Raw genomic sequence first — 17,195 nt, 5'->3', positions numbered from 1 at the left:
ATTTTATTTCTTTATTTCTTTTTGTCATCTATCCTAACTGCACATCGAATGTACCACACTCCAGTCCGGTAGGTGGCGGCAATGCACCTGTAAACTGGATGCCAGCCGCCAATCAAATCCAACAGAAGAAGAAGAAGAAGATTTGATTTTTCAAACACACTTTATTTACATATGATACATTTTACAGTTTCACTAAAGTGCTGCAGTGGTCAAAGGCACTGTTAGTTTATATACATAGATAAAAAAGATAAATATATATATATATAATTCATAAGACCACTACTCAAATAAAAAATGTGCAAATTGCAGATCATCATTAAAAACAGTGCAAAGAATATTGTTGTAACACTAAATATTTTTAAAACTGTCCAAGTCATGAATCATTTTGTAAAACCTGAACTCCAGCCTCAGTCTGCACTTTACATTGCAGCGCCAGACTGAGGCTGCCTCCTGACCCACTCAGTTCTCCAACTTACGTTTTCTGGACACGTAAATGGCCAGCTTCGCTTCACCCAGCATGAAGTTCAGAAGCTGCCATTTCTTTTGGTTCACTTTCTTGTACTTGACACTGTAGATGAACACTGGTTTGCAAAAGGTTTCTTTAAAAAGGTTAAAAACATTTGTTAAACGAGTGAAGAGCTCAATGAGTCTCGTACACTCACTTAAAACATGAAACACTGTTTCACGAAGGCGGCAGAAAGGGCACTGGTTTGACACATCATGGTTAAAAACAGAGATAAAAGCATTCGTGGCAATGGCACCGTGTAAAATTCTCCACTGGAGGTCGGCTGTGCGTTTCCTGAGGGGGGGGTTTGTATAAAACCCTCCACTGTGGACCCACTCCCCCCAGTCTATCAGTCCATGCAGAGGGCGCTCTGCCACTCAATCCTCTCTTGTTCAGCACTTTCACGCAGTTCTTGTAGAAGGTTTTCGTGTCTGTAGCCTGCAGGATGAGTGTGTCTGGTTGCTTGAGGAGAGGCCCACTTGCCTCTCCGAACTGGGGGGTCACCGAGATCTCTGGAAAGGGATCTGTATCGTTGGGTTTGGTCCCACACCCATACTCCATCATTAGGACTCTTTCTCTCCCAGAGAGCCTCTGTCGCCACGCCTCCAGGACCTTCACCACCATCCTGGTGGACTGGAAACCCAGCAAGGAGCTCACAGCCTGGGAGTCAGTCAGCTCTGGCCCCGCAGCGTCCACCACCTGCTCCAGGACCAGGATCTTTTCCCGGAGCAAGGCTGCCGTTAGTCCAGGCGTGGCTCCGCTGGAGACGTCCAGCCTGGCTCCATAGACCAGCGGCTCTATTAGCAAATATACACCACTCCAAAATATAATATAACATCACGACAACAAGGCGGTTAAACTTCAGGGAGATCATCTGTCCTGATCCAGGTCTGGGAGGAGATCCTCCAGGATCCGCTGACTCACAAGGAGTAGCCTAGTCATATTATGAGTTATTTTGTTCTCAACCAATTGTTCCCGTATTTTGTTATTGTTTTGGATTGTTTTATTGTTTTGGATGCAAATATATCTCATATTCATATTTGGATAATGACTATTTCACACTGATATATGAGCTTTATGTAAATGAAACGTGATGATGTAAAGAAGCTTCCTCCTGTCCCTCCTTAAACTATTTTTATAGATTGTTTTTTGTCTGTTTCATGTTTGTATGACACATTTTATGTTATGTAAATGTTGTACTTTGTATTCGAGGAAAAATCACTTTCAACAAGATTTTCAACTTGATGAATTAGCTTGCGTTCCCTTTGGTCTTCCTGAGCGTTGTAGCCCAACGTTGACTCTGTAAAACACAGATATTGACTTACGAAGCGTCTCTCCAGCGTGCGTTTGATGTACTGAGGCGTGAGGCCGAAGTGAGGCAGGATGGAGAACATCACCTCCCCGAGGGTGTCTGCTGTCACCACGCTGTTCAACCACTCCGGAGACCGGATCAAACGACCGGTTCTTCTCTCTGGATGCTGTGTGGAAACAAACATGCTACACAAATAAACAGACCAGCTGAATGTGAGGAGCACCGGTGGAACAAGGAACATCTTTAGCAGCACTTCACTGATTTTTGGTGGCATGTGGCACTCTGGAGCCCCGGCTTCCTCAAAAACGGTCCGTGTGGAACAATGATCCCTGCTGAGCAGCCGCATAATGCCGAGAGATAGGATTAACGAAGCTCCGAGGCAGAGTTTCTGCCTCGAGTTTCAGCCCTGGTTCAGAGGTCGTCTTCAACGGCTGAAAAACACACTTCTAGAGCTGTAAAACAAAGTTTAAGGATTTTTCTTAACGTCGTGACAAAACACTCCAGAAAAAGCAGTAAAAGACTAATAATCTAATCTTACAGGTTCGGATGCGGCCGGTGTTAGTGAGGCCTCGACGGGCCAACCCATCGAGGATCAGAAACCCCCCGTCCTCTCAACCAAGAAGGAGCCCCCGACCTACCCTCCAGGTGAGACCAGAGCAGGAACACAGTTAATATGCATTAATGAACTCATTATTCAAACGTATTAAAAAAGGCAAGAAGCATGCTGCAGTCTTTTTTAAATGTTTTTACTGCGTAAAGTAAAATGTTCTGTTTGTTGTCGTCCGCCAGGAAGTCCAGAGGAGCGTTGGCAGCTCCAGATCGTGGCCAAAGGCCGAGTCACCTGTCCGAAATGTAAAAGTGTGAGCAGGAAGACTGTGGAAGGGCTGAAGAAGCACATGGAGAACTGCAGGCTGGTGAGCACGAAACTGACTTTTAAAAGCAGACTCTCATTTCTGATGAAGCTCTGCCTCATAAACAGTGTTGGGCAAGTTACTTCAAAAGCGTAATGCATTATTTATAACTTGTTACTGTAATTAGTAATTAGTTACATTATGTTACGGCCCCATGCAGGGTTATTTTTCTCTTACAGGTCTGGCGTTGGGAGAGACCGGCTGATTGGGGATTGACGGCAGCTGCCATCAATCCACTCCTTCATAAGCTGTGCCAGTCTGTGTCCCTGGTTGGCCCGGATAACATGTTGCCCTCCTAGGTCACACAGGTTAAGCGGTCCTGTGTGACATTAGTTTTGTTATGTAGAGTTTTTGTTAAAAGCACATTTTTTGGTATAGTTTAACCTTGTTTTGTTAAATAAATATACTTTTACTGCTCCAAACTGCATGAGGCTTCTATATTTGTTGTGGTCCAAGAGCCAACCATAACAAATTGGGGGCTCGTCTAAACTAGGAGTAAAGTGGTCAGCAAAGCGCTTGGATAAGTTTGCGGCTTTCCACCAGCACGGAGTGGATAGTGACGTCATGGTCAGGGATTCTGGTTTTTGCGCTTTTGTAGATCCTCGCGTAGTTAAGTGGGAGATTTAAGTATTTTCTGGGGGGTCTGTGGGAATGATGCTCAGAAGGGAGATACCGGTAGTCATCTTTTGCCTGTAGAGTTTGGTAGACAGCAACGGGTCCACGGAAGGTAAGTTTTGACCATGAAACGCGCACATGCTGGCCTCTGTTGAGTTCCTCTGTAGGAATAGCGCGTTTCCCCTTGGGGATTCGTGGGCTTTTGACTGGAGTGTGGGGTGAAAGGGGTTGGAGCAGTTGTCTCGGGAGCACTCCGGAGTCTTGGAAGGGTTGCCAGCTTGCTGGTCGCTTTGCCATTCTACTGGTTTACAGTGCGTAAATACCCGCCGTCAGTAGCCCCTGAAGACTAGTGTGCAGTTTAGTTAGGTTCGGTTGGGCAGTTAGAGGGGATACTTGACTAAGAGGTGGTTTTCAGACCAAGTGCTGCATTTCTGGTCAATACTGTGCATTTTTTTTTTATTGCGTTTGCTGGTTTATGTTCACGTGCAAAATGAGTATTGTGGAAGCTTTCTGTAAGGCTCCATCAGAGGAGTTGCTGGAGCAGTGCACACGAGAACAGTTGGTTAAGCTAGCAGAACATTTTGACATTTCTGTGGGTGATAAACGGCTTAAAGATAATGTTAAGGCTATTCTTAAGTCAAACTTGTGGGAAATGAAGGTTTTGAAATCATCCGTTAGGCCACCCCTACCTGGTTGTCCAACTGGGGTTGTCTCACAGGAGACTCTGTCTTTGAGTTTTGAGCAGCAGAAAGAATTATTGTGCCTACGCATGCAGTTGGAAACGGAGAAGGAGGTTACTCTTGAGAAGTTGAGACAGCGGACTGAATTGGCTAAATTGGAGGTAGAAACTGAGAGGCTTAAGTTAATTAAAGAGGGTATATTGGGGGACAAATCGGCAACGCGGGAAGGCTCGCCGGATGACGAGGGTGCCCGTGATATTCTGAGTAGTCTCCGGTTAGTGCCTAAATTTAATGAGCGGGAGATTGAGACTTTTTTTTCTTTATTCGAACGTGTGGCAGATGCAAGGGGCTGGGTGGACTCCGACCGCACAATTTTGTTGCAGTGTGTGTTCACGGGGCGCGCTCAGGAGGCTTTGTCGTCATTGTCAACAGCAGACAGTGCCGTTTATTCTAAAGTTAAAGGTGCGGTGCTCAAAGTGTACGAGTTAGTCCCCGAAGCGTATAGACAACGTTTTAGATATTGGGAAAAGGGAGATGGGTCTTACCTGGAATTTGCCCGTGATTTGGGTACTCACTTCACTCGCTGGTGTGCAGCATCTGGGGTTGATGATTTTGATGGTTTGTGTAATTTAATGGTGCTGGAACAATTTAGGAACTCAGTCCCTCAGAAAATAGCCATGTACATTAGTGAACAGAAAGTAAAGACTGCGGCAGAAGCTGCTGCTTTAGCTGATGAATATTGGCTGACACACAAAAGTATGGGTCCCCGCGCTAACTGTTCAGGGTTTGATGGGGAAAATGGTCAGGCTGGGTATTTCTCTGGGCGATCAGGTGGAGGTTTTGTCCTGGGGTTGAGAGGTGATCGTGGCGGCCGTGAGTTTGACGATGTGTGCCATTTTTGTCACAAAAGGGGTCACTGGAAAAAAGACTGTGGGGTGCGCCAGGCTCGTGGCAGGCACATTGCTACACAGGGGAGACCAGTGGCATGTGCTGGTCGGATTTCAGGCAAGGCAAAGGCTGACCATCCAAAGGGCCCGTTACCAGGTAGAATGTCAGACCAGGAAGGGGGTGAGTTGCCAGATGCGATTGCAACTGATCCTGCTTTGCGGCCCTACTTGCCTTTCATGTCTAAGGGGCATGTTTCTTTGGTTGGTCGTAATGATCAAGTGCCAGTGGTTGTATTGCGGGACACGGGGGCTTTTGATTCGTTTATCCTGTCGTCCGTGTTGCTGTTTTCTGAGGAGACTGATACAGGAAGTGTTTTGCCAGTGTTAGGCATGGAGATGTCTACCTTTTTTGTGCCGGTACATAGGCTCGTGTTGCACACTGCATTGTTTGATGGGGAAGTAACAATGGGACTGCGGCCGGCTCTGCCTTTTGAGGGCATTGCAGTGGTACTGGGTAATGATGTGTGCGGGGACCGTGTATTTGCTGAACAGTCAGCGCAGCCTATTGTTGTTTCTGTGCCGATTGGCAGCGAAGGCCCTGATGAGAATGAGAGACAGTTTCCCGAGGTGTTCACAGCGTGTGCGTGCTAACAGGGCCAGTAAGGAAGTAGATTTTTCAGAGCAGGTAGATGGTGCCGCAGAGTTTGTGTCCATGTCCAACACACTGTTGTCTGTCTCACATGAGGAGTTGGTGAGTGAACAAAGAGCAGATCCAACCTTGAAGGAGCTTTTTCTGTCCGTGCTTCCTCCAGGAGAGGTAGGAAATTATGCGCAGGGATATGTCATCCAGAATGAGGTATTATTGCGCAAGTGGGTACCACATGGTGAAGGGGGTATTGGCGATCCGTTGTACCAGGTTATCGTGCCAGCAACATTTCGTGACAGAGTTTTGAGGGTGTCACACGATGAGTCCGGTCACATGGGGGTTTCTAAAACATACAACCGCATTTTGAGGCATTTCTTTTGGCCACGTGTTAAGAAGAGTGTTGCTGATTACATCAAAACATGTCATACTTGCCAGTTAACCGGAAAACCCAATCAGACCATTAAAGTGGCACCGTTGTATCCGATTCCAGCTATTGGTCAGCCGTTTGAGCACTTAATTATTGATTGTGTGGGGCCGCTTCCTCCTTCAAAGTCTGGTGCGGTGTACTTACTGACTGTTATGTGCCAAAACACCAGATATCCAGCGGCGTACCCGTTGCGTACATTAACAACAAAGGTGGTTGTGCGTGCTCTCAGCCAATTCATATCCATATTTAGTATCCCAAAAACTATTCAAAGTGACCAGGGGTCAAATTTCACGTCGCATCTGTTTGCACAGGTATTAAAAGTGCTATGCATCAGGCATAATCAGTCCTCTGCATATCATGCTCAGAGTCAAGGCGCACTCGAACGGTTCCATCAGACATTAAAGTCGTTGATGCGTGCGTACTGTGTGCAAATGGCTGCTGACTGGGAAGAGGGTTTACCTTGGTTATTGCTTGCAGCGAGAGAGGTCACTCAGGAGAGCACTGGTTTCAGTCCCAACGAGCTGGTGTTTGGTCATACTGTAAGGGGGCCGTTGGCGGCTTTGCAGGATGATTGGCTTGACGGGGAGCCGCCGAAGAACTTAATTGAATATGTCAATGGTTTCAAACAGCGTCTGTATGCCGCAACGGAGCTGGCGAAAGAGAAACTTGCGGGGGTACAAAAGAAAATGAAATTACGTTATGACCGTCGGGCTGAGCGGCGTGTTTTCAGTCCGGGTGACCAGGTTCTGGCTTTGTTGCCGCTGGTTAGTTCTCCCTTTCAGGCCAAGTTTATGGGGCCATATACAGTGATAAAGCAGCTGTCTGACCAAAATTATTTAATTTCTACTCCAGAGCGTCGTAAACATCATCAGCTTTGCCATGTGAATCTGTTAAAGGCGTATCATGAGCGGGAGTCTTCTGAGCAGGGTCCAGTTGCAGAGTTCACTCATCCTGTTTGTGTTATTAACACAATTAAGGATGAGGCGTTTTGTGAGGACGGGTTGCCTAACCATGACTCCGCGTTGTTGACTGGTCGGCTTAAGAATTCTGAGGTATTGGCAGACTTAAATGGGGTTTGGGATCATCTGTCTGGGCCGCAGCGCACTGAGTTAGTGGGGCTTATACAGGGGTATCCCTGTCTGTTTGGTGATGTTCCTTCACGTACAAATGTTTTGGAGCATGATGTTGATGTGGGAGATGCAGAGCCGATAAGACAACGGTTTTATCGGGTTAACCATGATAAGCTTAAGTTTTTGGATGCTGAAGTCCATTATATTTTGGAAAATGGCATAGCAGAGCCATCATCTTCCAGCTGGGCGTCACCTTGTTTGCTTGTGCCGAAATCGGATAATACTCTTCGATTTTGCTCTGATTTCAGAAAGGTTAACAGCGTCACTAAACCCGATTAATTTCCTTTACCACGCATGGATGACTGCGTTGATCAAGTTGGTGCGGCAGAGTATATTAGCAAATTTGATCTTTTGAAAGGCTATTGGCAGGTCCCTTTATCCAAGAGAGCACGGGAAATGTCAGCTTTTATTACCCCGTCTGGGCTGTATTCGTACTGTGTCATGCCATTTGGATTGCGTAACGCACCCGCTACGTTTCAGCATTTAATGAATAAAGTGGTGGGGGGTCTAGACGGCTGCGCTGTTTATCTGGATGATGTGGTGGTATATTCTGACAATTGGTCTGACCACATTGAGCGTGTTCGAGCACTGTTTGACCGCTTGGCAGAGGCTCACCTTACTGTTAATCTAGCAAAGTGTGAGTTTGCGAAGGCAACAGTGACATACCTTGGTCGGCAAGTGGGGCATAGTGAGGTGCGTCCTCTGCTGGCTAAAGTACAGGCCATCGAACAGTATCCTCAGCCAGTGACAAAAAAGGAACTGATGAGTTTCTTGGGGTTGGTGGGCTACTACCGGGGGTTTTGTAGGAATTTTTCTACTGTTGTAGCTCCACTGACTGAGTTGTTAAAAAAGACTGTAAAGTTTATGTGGTCTCCAGCTTGTCAAATGGCATTCGAAACTGTGAAGGCCATCCTGTGTGATGCTCCTGTCCTGGCTGCTCCACGCATGGAGGTCCCATTCAAACTGCAGGTTGATGCTAGTCATGTGGGGGCAGGTGGGGTATTGTTGCAGGAGGATGTGTTTGGTTAAACTATTCTGTAGTGGAAAAGGAGGCGTTAGCTCTGGTGTGGTCATTACAACAGTTTGAAGTTTATGTTGGTTGTGGGCCTGCAGTGGTGTATACAGATCATAACCCGCTGACATTTTTGAACTCGCTCCACTGTCTGAATCAGAGGCTGATTAGATGGTCGTTGTTCCTCCAGGCCTATACCTTAGACATACGGCACATAAAAGGCAGAGACAATGTAGTGGCAGATGCACTGTCAAGGGCCCCGCACCAGTGAACATTTTTCCATGCTCATTCTTGTTTTTTTTTTCTCGGTTTGTTTCAGGGTACCAGTTGCTGAGCCAAGGCAGGACTGGGGAAAGGGGTAACGTGTGGTTTGGATGAACGTTAGACTCGATAAAGGATTTGTTGTGTGTGTGTGAGAACCATGGTGTTAGTGGCCAGGGGTCCTGTGGGGACAATATTACTGTCTTTGAATTGTGAGGCATTACACTACTTTTACATTACTTTTGCATTACTTTTTGCCAAAATAAAAGGAAATATGGATTTGGTGTTCTCAATAGAACTTCTTGTGTTCAATGCAGCTCATTACACAGCAGGAGGTGATGCTATGGCATAATGACTGAGCTAGGCTTAAGGCTAACAAAAGTACAATATAATGTCGCAGTTATGGCTCATGGTGCAATCCATTTTATAATAGAAATACTGTAACTTTAGGTATTCATATTGAAATCAATAGAGCTAGAGCCTACTACTGTAGATAGTTAAAAAAAAGTCATGACAGGATACACAACCCTTTTTACATTTCTATCCCTTTATTTACTTAATTATGTTCTTCGTATCCAGTACTCGAGTTGTAAAAATAAATCATGGTGGATTTTAACTTTTAGGGACAGATCATTGGTGTTGATGACGCCGCATATTGATTATTGTTTAAGCACAAAGATAATGATTATATTCTATTACTCTAAAACAACATGCTATGGATATAGTATGGGTCAGATGCTTGGCCCCCAGGCTGGTATGGCTACCACTGCTCCTACATAGTTAGGGTCAATGCAGAGGACACATTTTCCCACAGGGTGCAAGTGCAACTTCATACTCATGACACCTATAAATCTATTGGGAATACATCTATTAAATGTTGAAACAAAACCTTACAAAACATTGTAAATGAACATGAATCTTCTCAAGTGTAGTTCATTTTAATTCAAGTACAAGAACAAATGGATTAAACAAATGTACCGTTTACAAAATCTGAAAATAATACATATAATACAAATAATAAAAATACATAACACCACCTGACATTTCTTAAAGGTGGCCAAACAAAAGAGGGGAAGTAAAATGAATAACTGACCAGTTGGGGTTACATTTCCCCCTCTTGGAAAAAGAAGTATCTATTTAAAATGATCAAACCTGTTCCTCCTCCAGCTTTATGCTCCTCCTCTCTCTGTCCTGCTTGCTCCCCGTGGTTATCCTCTATATGAAGAAAACAACGACATGATTTTGTTCGAATGAACGGACAGTCAAGTTATGTTTTTTGGTTCAAATAAGAGGGCAGTCACCTCGCCCCATATTCAATAAGAGAAATGTTAACTATTCCAGTAAGATATTCCAGGTGAAACCTTGTAACCGGTCTATTTTGTGGCTATGTATGCCAGTTTATTTGTTTTACCGTTTGATGGCACAGAGGAAAGCTCGGCGTTATAATATCTATATCAGATTTAGACTTTTAGATTTTTATTTCAAACATGAAACATGCACTTCCTGTGAAGAAGGAAGGAAGTTGAATTTTACTGGACTGAGTGTGAATGAGACAACAGAGTTCATTTTTCATTGGTGTTTTTTATTCGAGTCAAACAAAAACAATGAAAATTCAGAAACGTAGCCGTTCTGACGCTATTGAACACACCGTCCCTGCGTGTGAACTGCTGTGCGGCGAATGTTAGCTTTCTCTCGATACAGCAGTGGATAGATGCAATTGCCTTTGCCACACATCTCCTCTTGCGTTGGAGACTTCGGGCACTAACTCTCCTTTCCGTCTGCACCGGCGGCTGCTTCAGCTTCTGCAACACAAAGAGACACTCAGGTCACATGATCCCATCCTGGTCTCAGTCAAGTCCATGAAAAGCATCAAATCCACCTCATTACAAGATTTTTTTCAGGATTTCTTCTTATTAATGTACAACGAACAGTGTTTCCGTCACCTATCAGTTTTTGTTTTACAACGAAAAAATAAAAATAAAAGAAACAAGAAAAATCTAGAAGTGACAAAAATAATAAGTGAGAATTATCACAAAATATAAATTATTATATTAATGGCAATTATTAGATAGCTTCTTTGAAGTCTGAGGTAAAGCAGTCAATCAGTCTTGATTCAGGTTTTAAGTCGGAGTGGACCCCCGGTGAAATCCCAACACCTCATGCTTCCGTTAGTAAACCCCTGTGGTTGATATTAGAGCGGTTACCCGTCTCTTCATCTGGTGTTTCAGGAATATGGCAAACATCTGGCAAAACAAACAGCTCAGGTCTTTATGATGTTGAGACGTCGTTGACCATCACACAGGCAGGAGAACCTTACATGGAGCTCACCTGGAATGGTTCCGAGGCTGGAGTTGTCAAAGAACTGCATGTGACGGGTTCTGGACAGCAGCTCCGAGCTTCCGTCCCCGTCAAAGAATGGGCAACTGGGGCCGTCGAGCACGGAGACCTTGGGAGAGCCCAGGGTCATCCTGGGAGAGCCCAGGACATTCTTGGGAGTAACCAGAAACTTCTTGGGTGAGCTGATGAGGTTGGAGTCGTCCGGGGTCATGGCCCTGACCCTCTTGGTGAGGGGGCGGGGCGACGAAGGCTTGTCCACCTCGGTCTTGCCCATCGTCCTCAGCTTGATGGCTCTGCTCTTCCACTTGCTGATCTCTTCCTGCTGACTGGACACCAAGCTGATGAGAGAGGACAGGATGTCAGAGAGTTCTCATAGACACAATAGACTCAGGGTGGACTCTTCCAAAGCGGGTTCATCTCACTGTCCCAGCTCTGCTATCTTCAGCTGAAGCGGTTTGACCTCCTCCTCCAGTTTGGTCTTCTCCAGCAGAATGCTGCTCTGATTCTTCAAACAGGAGGAAATAGTGCAGTAATCCACATTTAGTGTTGTGTTCAACATAACGAAGGCATCTTTGAAAATAAGAATCAATATTTGTTGACAGCTTCGGATTTTAATGTAAGAAACACCACATTTGTTATTACATGATGCAAACAGGCCAAATAATAGCTAGAAAAACAGACATGTTGTAAGTCAGACTTACCTTGACCTTTTCCTCACTCTGCTGGAGCTGCAGGACGAGTCGCTTGTTGTCCTGCAGCAGCGAGAGCTCCGTTTTCTTTGCAGAAAAGTTAATTGGAAAAATCATTAATAATATTAATTTTGTGTCCATCAAATGTGGTTTTTGTTTCTATTTGGCAATGAGCAGCTGGAACATCTGTAACTGGGAAAATTCGACCTCATCATAATTCTCTTTTTATTCTACATTTGGACAGACTGGCACCATTATGTGAATGCTGAATTAGTGATTATGAGATCCTTATTGGAAAAGTTCCCATGAATGTTCAGAAAACCATCAGTGCATTATTTTTTTTAAATAATGTGCTGTAACTGTCCCGCAGCCCTCGGGGAGGCTTTGGTTTGCACTTTTAATGGCCCACCTCCCCCTGTAACGTCACTCCCGCCCAACATGGTCTTGAACAGGTTGAGCTCACCTGCAGCTTCTCCACCTCCTCCGTAGACGTCTGGAGGCTGGCCTCCTTCTCAGAGAGGAGACCGTCCCTCCCTGCTTCCATGCTCTCCTGTTCCTCAGATATAGTCTTCATCTGTGAGGAAGGGAGCCGTTGGACGGATCATTTTGTCTGGAGAAAGGAAGGAAGCTGCTTTGTCTCTTGTTGGTAAGTCAGAAACTAATTGTAGATTTGGGTTTAGGCATTCTGCGAGTAAAGCTAGTTGTAACACTTAGCATAGACAGCTTCACAAGAATTTAAACAACAAGCTATCAACACAAGACTAAGTGAGCAATCAGCTAGTTTCAGCCAGCTCAGCTGTAGTCAATAGACTTGATTGGAGGGAGGGGCCACTGTCAGAACATAAAGGACTGGCAGTGAAACTCCTTCAAACCACATTTTGTCTGGAGAAAGGAATGAAGCTGCTTTGTAGTGATGGTGATGAAATTAACCCTTTCTCGAACCAATTGGCTCATGTGCACACGAAACCACCTACTGGCCAAGTGTATAATCACAGGCAGCTGTATCTGAACCACATAATGTGTGATGCATTGAATTTTTGTGTCTGTTATGTCTGTTGGGAATGACTATGAATTACAAAAAAATGTATGACCAAATAATTACTTAAAGATCATTCAAGCCTTTTTATTATTACTTCCTATTACAATTCTTCCTCTGTATATTCAGGCTCGTACAGGTACGGTTGGGTTTGGGTGGGAAAAAACTCCTCATCAGAGTCTTCAAAGTTTCACTATATTCTCCAAGAGTGTCCATTTCTGTGAGATTGAAGAAACTAGCACTGCAGGCTACTCTGCGTCTGTAGCAATGACAGCAGGTAAACAAACTATTATAGAACCTGTAACTTATAAGTGCTAGGTTATATCACTCCGCCGCTGCCATAGCCTACTAGGAAGTATGACACGCTGCTGCTGCTCAGACCTAAACAAGTCCACAACAAAAACATTTTTTTTTTTTTTTTTTTTTTTAAACACTTCTATTAATCTCTTAAGGAATACAAAAAATAAACATTTGTCTTAAGACCAGTCTACATTGTCTGAATAAAGTAAAAATGAAAAACTTCTTACACCAGTCTGAGGTATAACAAAAATAAATAAAAAGCACTTCTCTTAAAGTGTAGGTCCGGAGTGAAATGGACCCTAGGTCATTTCCACTAAGATCTCCAGCCAAACACCCCCTCGGAAGCATTTTTAGCATGGTCAGCAGTGGTCAAGATAGGGCGATCAGCCGAACGGCTTCGTAATAGCGCGATGGTACTTACAGTATATCTCGTAAATGTCCCCACTAATAATGCATGGAATGTTACCAAACTTCTGCAGTAGTACACGTAGGGTCTGTACTCACAAAACGAGGCATTTTAAAGTTTGTAAGTACACCAGGAGTTTATCTAAAAGAACACCTGATAGCTTCTACTGCTAAAGCTACGCTGTTTGCGAAGACGGCACCGTGTTTACACAGCTTCTTCTTCGTTGGTGTTTAATAGCAGTCGGCGTATGAAAAAGTTTCGCCGATTTTTCATAAATGCTTGTATTATCATGTCAACACTTGTCGACCTGATAATATAAGCATTTATGAAAAAAAAAATTAAGCGAAACCTTTTCATACTCTCGCGTGAAACTCGCGTCACGGAAACAGCCAGGCATACGCCGACTGCTATTAAACACCAACGAAGAAGAAGCTGTGTAAACACGGGGGATCTGCTAGCTCAGGTTTATAGCCATCTTGCAGAAATGAAACTAACCTGAGTGACCTGACACACGTGTGCGGTCGGGGCGGGGATGAACCGAGGTTCGGGAAGATAGAATGAGTTTCTGAACCTAAGTCCTCTGAACCGAGGCTTTCCGTTTCGGGGATACCTACACTGGCACAACACCTGCCAGTGCAACCATTTGATGTCACTAGCCAGAGTGCATTGCGAAGTTAACAATGGCGACCTACGAGTTAAACTATTTTTACAAATTTTATAAAAACGAAGACATCAAGAAGGTTTAACACTTTATTATAACTGATACTAACATTTGTCTTTTAAGAACTACAAGTCTTCATAGCCGGGATTCCTTTTAAAAATGCAAGGTTGGTTTTATTTCAAACAGTCTATCAACACACATGTAGTATATCTTGTATTTTGGCTAGCGCTAGCTTTTGGCGAAAAAATAAATGAACATACCTCGCAATAAGCGGACGGACTCTGACGCAGACTTTAACAGCCGATGCTCCAGCCATTTTCCTGTTCGTTCGTGGTAGTCACCCACCATCCTCTGCTGTTTAAGTATGTCCCACTTTGTTTTGATTGGTGGACGTCGATTGGTGGACGTCATCGGGTGGACGGATCCATATTGGTTTGGTGGGGGGGAACGGCTGGGTTATGATTTAGCGTTCTTAAATAAAATAAATAAATAAAAATAAAATTGAACAAAAATGTTTCAAAAGAAATGTTAGGGGGCGAATATATCTGAAAGAAAATGGAGTTTTAGTTATTCAACATTGGAAGCGTAAAAAATAAAATGAATATGGTAGCGCCAAACGGGTGACGCCCGAAATCCCGACAGACTCGTCGTACGAACAGGTGGGGAAGATTTAATTGATTACTCTTCTCTGTGTTCTGATGACAATCTTATCTTCTTCCTTGATTTCTATAAGGCATTTGACACCGTAGAACATAATTTTCTATTTCAGACAATTGAACAATTCGGATTTGGTGATTTTTTTAATAAAGCTGTTAAAACTTTGTACTTTAAAGGTAACAGCTCCATCAGACTAAAAAGTGGGACTTCCCCGAGATTTGATTTACAGCGGGGCATTCGACAGGTCTGTCCCGCCTCCCCTTATCTATTTATCCTATGCACTCAACTACTTTCTACTCATATTAAAAATAGCTTGTTAAAAGGTATCTTTATTGCAGATAGAGAAATTATAATCAGTCAACTGGCAGATGATACCACATTATTCTTAAAAAATGCTTCACAGGTTCCCATTGCTATCCATACAATAGATTTATTCTCTGCAGCTTCTGGACTTGCCTTAAATCTGAAGAAATGTGAGCTATTTCCTCTTAAGAACTGCGATGATTCAATGATTTACAATATACCTGTTAAAAATAAAATCACCTACCTTGGGATTACCATTGTAAAAAATCAGAGAGATAGGTGCTCTGAAAATTTTAATATGATTATTGATAAGACAAGGAAAAAGCTAAACCAATGGCTTCAGAGGGATTTATCTCTAAAAGGTTGAATACTGCTAACAAAGGCAGAAGGATTGTCTTGTCTTACTTATGCAGCTATTCCCTTGTCTGTCAAAAAACAAATCTGTAGTGCCATTGATAAGTTATTATTTAATTTTATTTGGAAAAACAAGACACATTATGTGAAAAAATCAGTTATAATGAACACTTATGAGTCTGGTGGTCTAAATTTTCTTGACATTACTACCCCACAATACCTTTAAAATTAACTGGAGAACGCAGTTCTTACATAATCCTATATCCACTTGGAATTTTATACCCAAATGTATTTTTTCTACCATTGGAGGCCTTGAATATGTGCTATTATGTGATTATAAAATAGAAAAACTTCCCCTAATTCTATCCAACTTTCATAAACAAATGCTGTTGGCATGGTCTTTAATCTATAAGCACAAATTCTCTCCACATAGATGCTTTATTTGGAACAATCAACACATCAAATATAAAAGTAAATCTCTATTTCTAAATTCATGGTTTGATAATAACATTATTTTAGTTACCAAACTACTCAATGAAAATGGAAATTTACTAAATTACACTGAATTCCTTTCAACATATGGTATTCCTGTGACCCCAAGGGACTTTTCAATTGTAATGGATGCTGTTCCTGTTAGAAATTACCAGCATTTCACAATAATTAACAGTATTATTTTACAGTAACTTGTTGTAATTAGGTTCCCCTGTAATATCCAAATGAATACCTGTAAAAACTACAGTATCTTTGGATTTTTACAGCATCTAACTCTAATTTTACAGTAAATCCTGCAATAAAAAAAACCCTGTTATATCACAACAAGGTTTGTAATATCACAGCAACACAGTCAAAAAAAAATGCATGTATTATTACAGTGAAATACTGTATTGAACTATACCCTGGGAAGTCACATGACATAACCGAACTTGGTTTGAACTGAAGACGTGGCGGTTTCCCTCTTCTCATCCCGGCTGAATGGAGAAGGTGAGCAGCATGGATAACTCTGTTTGCAGCACTTACACCCATGTTATTTAATATGATGATAATATTTACTTTCACATGAACGTTATTCGCATGACACAGTTCATATTTTGTTAGCAAGTGCCCGAAATTGTTGAACGTTATCTCACAGCATTTGCTAATAGCAGTAGTAATAATACTAGCTAGCAAACAGCTGCTAGCACGATTAGCAACGATTTGCTACGTGAGATAAGAACAATAAGACGAGAGAGAAATAAGAAGGAAAACGAACGGGAAAGGAAGTGAAGAAGTTCGTGTTTAATGTCGCTACGTGTACATTTCAATGTGTTATATGGTTAGACCATGTAGCCCAGGTTTGATTTGAAGCCGAACTGGTCAGTAGCGGGCCGTTGTTTCCACTCGGATGTCTTTTCGTTCCGGACCGTTACCGGTACTGTTGTCGTCATGTTCGCTCGCGGGGCTGGTCTGCTCTGGGTGAGCGCGTGCGGCGGTACGTGGAAGTGTTTTGCTGCATATTAGCGTAACGTCGCCGTCACTATTCTCCTCTCATGAGTGGTCTTTCCGCACCGAGACAGCGGGTTACCCGTGTTAGCCGAAGCTAACAATACACCCGCATCCTCCAGTTCAGCTTCATATCAAACCGGGGCAACATGGCCGAACATAACGCACTGTAGAGTACACGTAGCAACATTAAGCACGAACTTTTTCACTTACTTTCCCGTTCGTTTTTTACTCCAGAGCAAAAGTGGTTTTGCCGAATGGTAGCCGATCTAAGCAGGCTAATGACTAGCTAGTCTATGGGGCATGTAGCGGCTCCCTGCATCGTTAGAGATATTCCACATTTCAGCTAGGCATAATATTGCAGTACAAAGGTGATGTAACTCCAAAAATGTCCATTACGTTTTATGTACAGATTTCATGTTTTTTTACAACATACTCATGATCATAATCGGCATTCAAACTGAAATTCATATTGTTGGTTGCCTTTGTGTAATTTCTCCTTTTTCTTTTTTTCTAGGTCATCAGATGGCCAGGCTAACCATCCTGTTCAGTGTCAGGCTAAGAGTGAGGAGAAATAGATCAGGTAG

The 17,195-nt window shown here is 43.3% G+C and overlaps 1 protein-coding gene across 1 annotated transcript in view; it reads right to left on the bottom strand.

Moving 5' to 3' along the window:
* LOC311026764 (uncharacterized protein) overlaps positions 1-11,956 on the bottom strand; it is a gene marked incomplete at its 5' end in the record, with an annotated part of 33,097 nt that extends 21,141 nt beyond the window's left edge. The window contains 4 exons of the mRNA XM_084030462.1: positions 10,833-11,061; positions 11,146-11,228; positions 11,425-11,499; positions 11,876-11,956. Of these exons, the coding sequence (XP_083886588.1) occupies positions 10,833-11,061; positions 11,146-11,228; positions 11,425-11,499; positions 11,876-11,956 (468 nt within the window). The remainder of the gene's footprint in view (positions 1-10,832; positions 11,062-11,145; positions 11,229-11,424; positions 11,500-11,875) is intronic.
* Positions 11,957-17,195: the final 5,239 nt, after the last annotated feature.

This window comes from Eutrigla gurnardus, assembly GCF_963514095.1.
Source record: "Eutrigla gurnardus genome assembly, chromosome: 16".
Classification (NCBI taxonomy): domain Eukaryota; kingdom Metazoa; phylum Chordata; class Actinopteri; order Perciformes; family Triglidae; genus Eutrigla; species Eutrigla gurnardus.
This window is presented reverse-complemented; position numbering and strand designations above follow the sequence as displayed.